The 467-nt window shown below is 56.3% G+C and overlaps 1 protein-coding gene across 1 annotated transcript in view; it reads right to left on the minus strand.

Moving 5' to 3' along the window:
• The window catches only part of LOC122191776, a 1,115-nt gene extending 767 nt beyond the window's left edge, over window positions 1–348 (minus strand). The window contains exon 1 of the mRNA XM_042892172.1: window positions 200–348. Within this exon, the coding sequence (XP_042748106.1) occupies window positions 200–337 (138 nt within the window). The 5' untranslated portion in view covers window positions 338–348. The remainder of the gene's footprint in view (window positions 1–199) is intronic.
• Window positions 349–467: the final 119 nt, after the last annotated feature.

Consider the following 467-nt stretch of genomic DNA (forward strand, 5'->3'; position numbering starts at 1 on the left):
CAATGGGATGGGATGGGATGGGATGGGATGGGATGGGATGGGATGGGATGGGATGGGATGGGATGGGATGGGGTGGATGGGATCAATGGGGTGGGATGGGATCAATGGGGTGGGATGGGGATGGGATCAATGGGGTGGGATGGGATCAATGGGGTGGGATGCAGGCACTGTTGGGGTCCCACACAGAGCAGGATCTCACCTGCAGTGCAGCACGGTGTGTCCCACTCCGGTTCTGCAGAAGGAAGAGAAGGGGCTGAGCGGGGCCACGCAGCGCCATGCAGTGCCACATGGTGCCATATTGTGCCATGCTGTGCCATATTGTGCCATATTGTGCCATGCTGTGCCATGCTGTGCCATATTGTGCCATATTGTGCCATGCTGTGCCATATTGTGCCATGCTGTGCCATGCTGTGCCATATTGTGCCATGCTGTGCCATATTGTGCCATATTGTGCCATATTGTGCCAT

This window comes from Lagopus leucura, unplaced genomic scaffold (genome assembly GCF_019238085.1).
Source record: "Lagopus leucura isolate 7727_CA_CO unplaced genomic scaffold, USGS_WTPT01 32130-0_obj-0_obj, whole genome shotgun sequence".
In the NCBI taxonomy this organism is placed as follows: domain Eukaryota; kingdom Metazoa; phylum Chordata; class Aves; order Galliformes; family Phasianidae; genus Lagopus; species Lagopus leucura.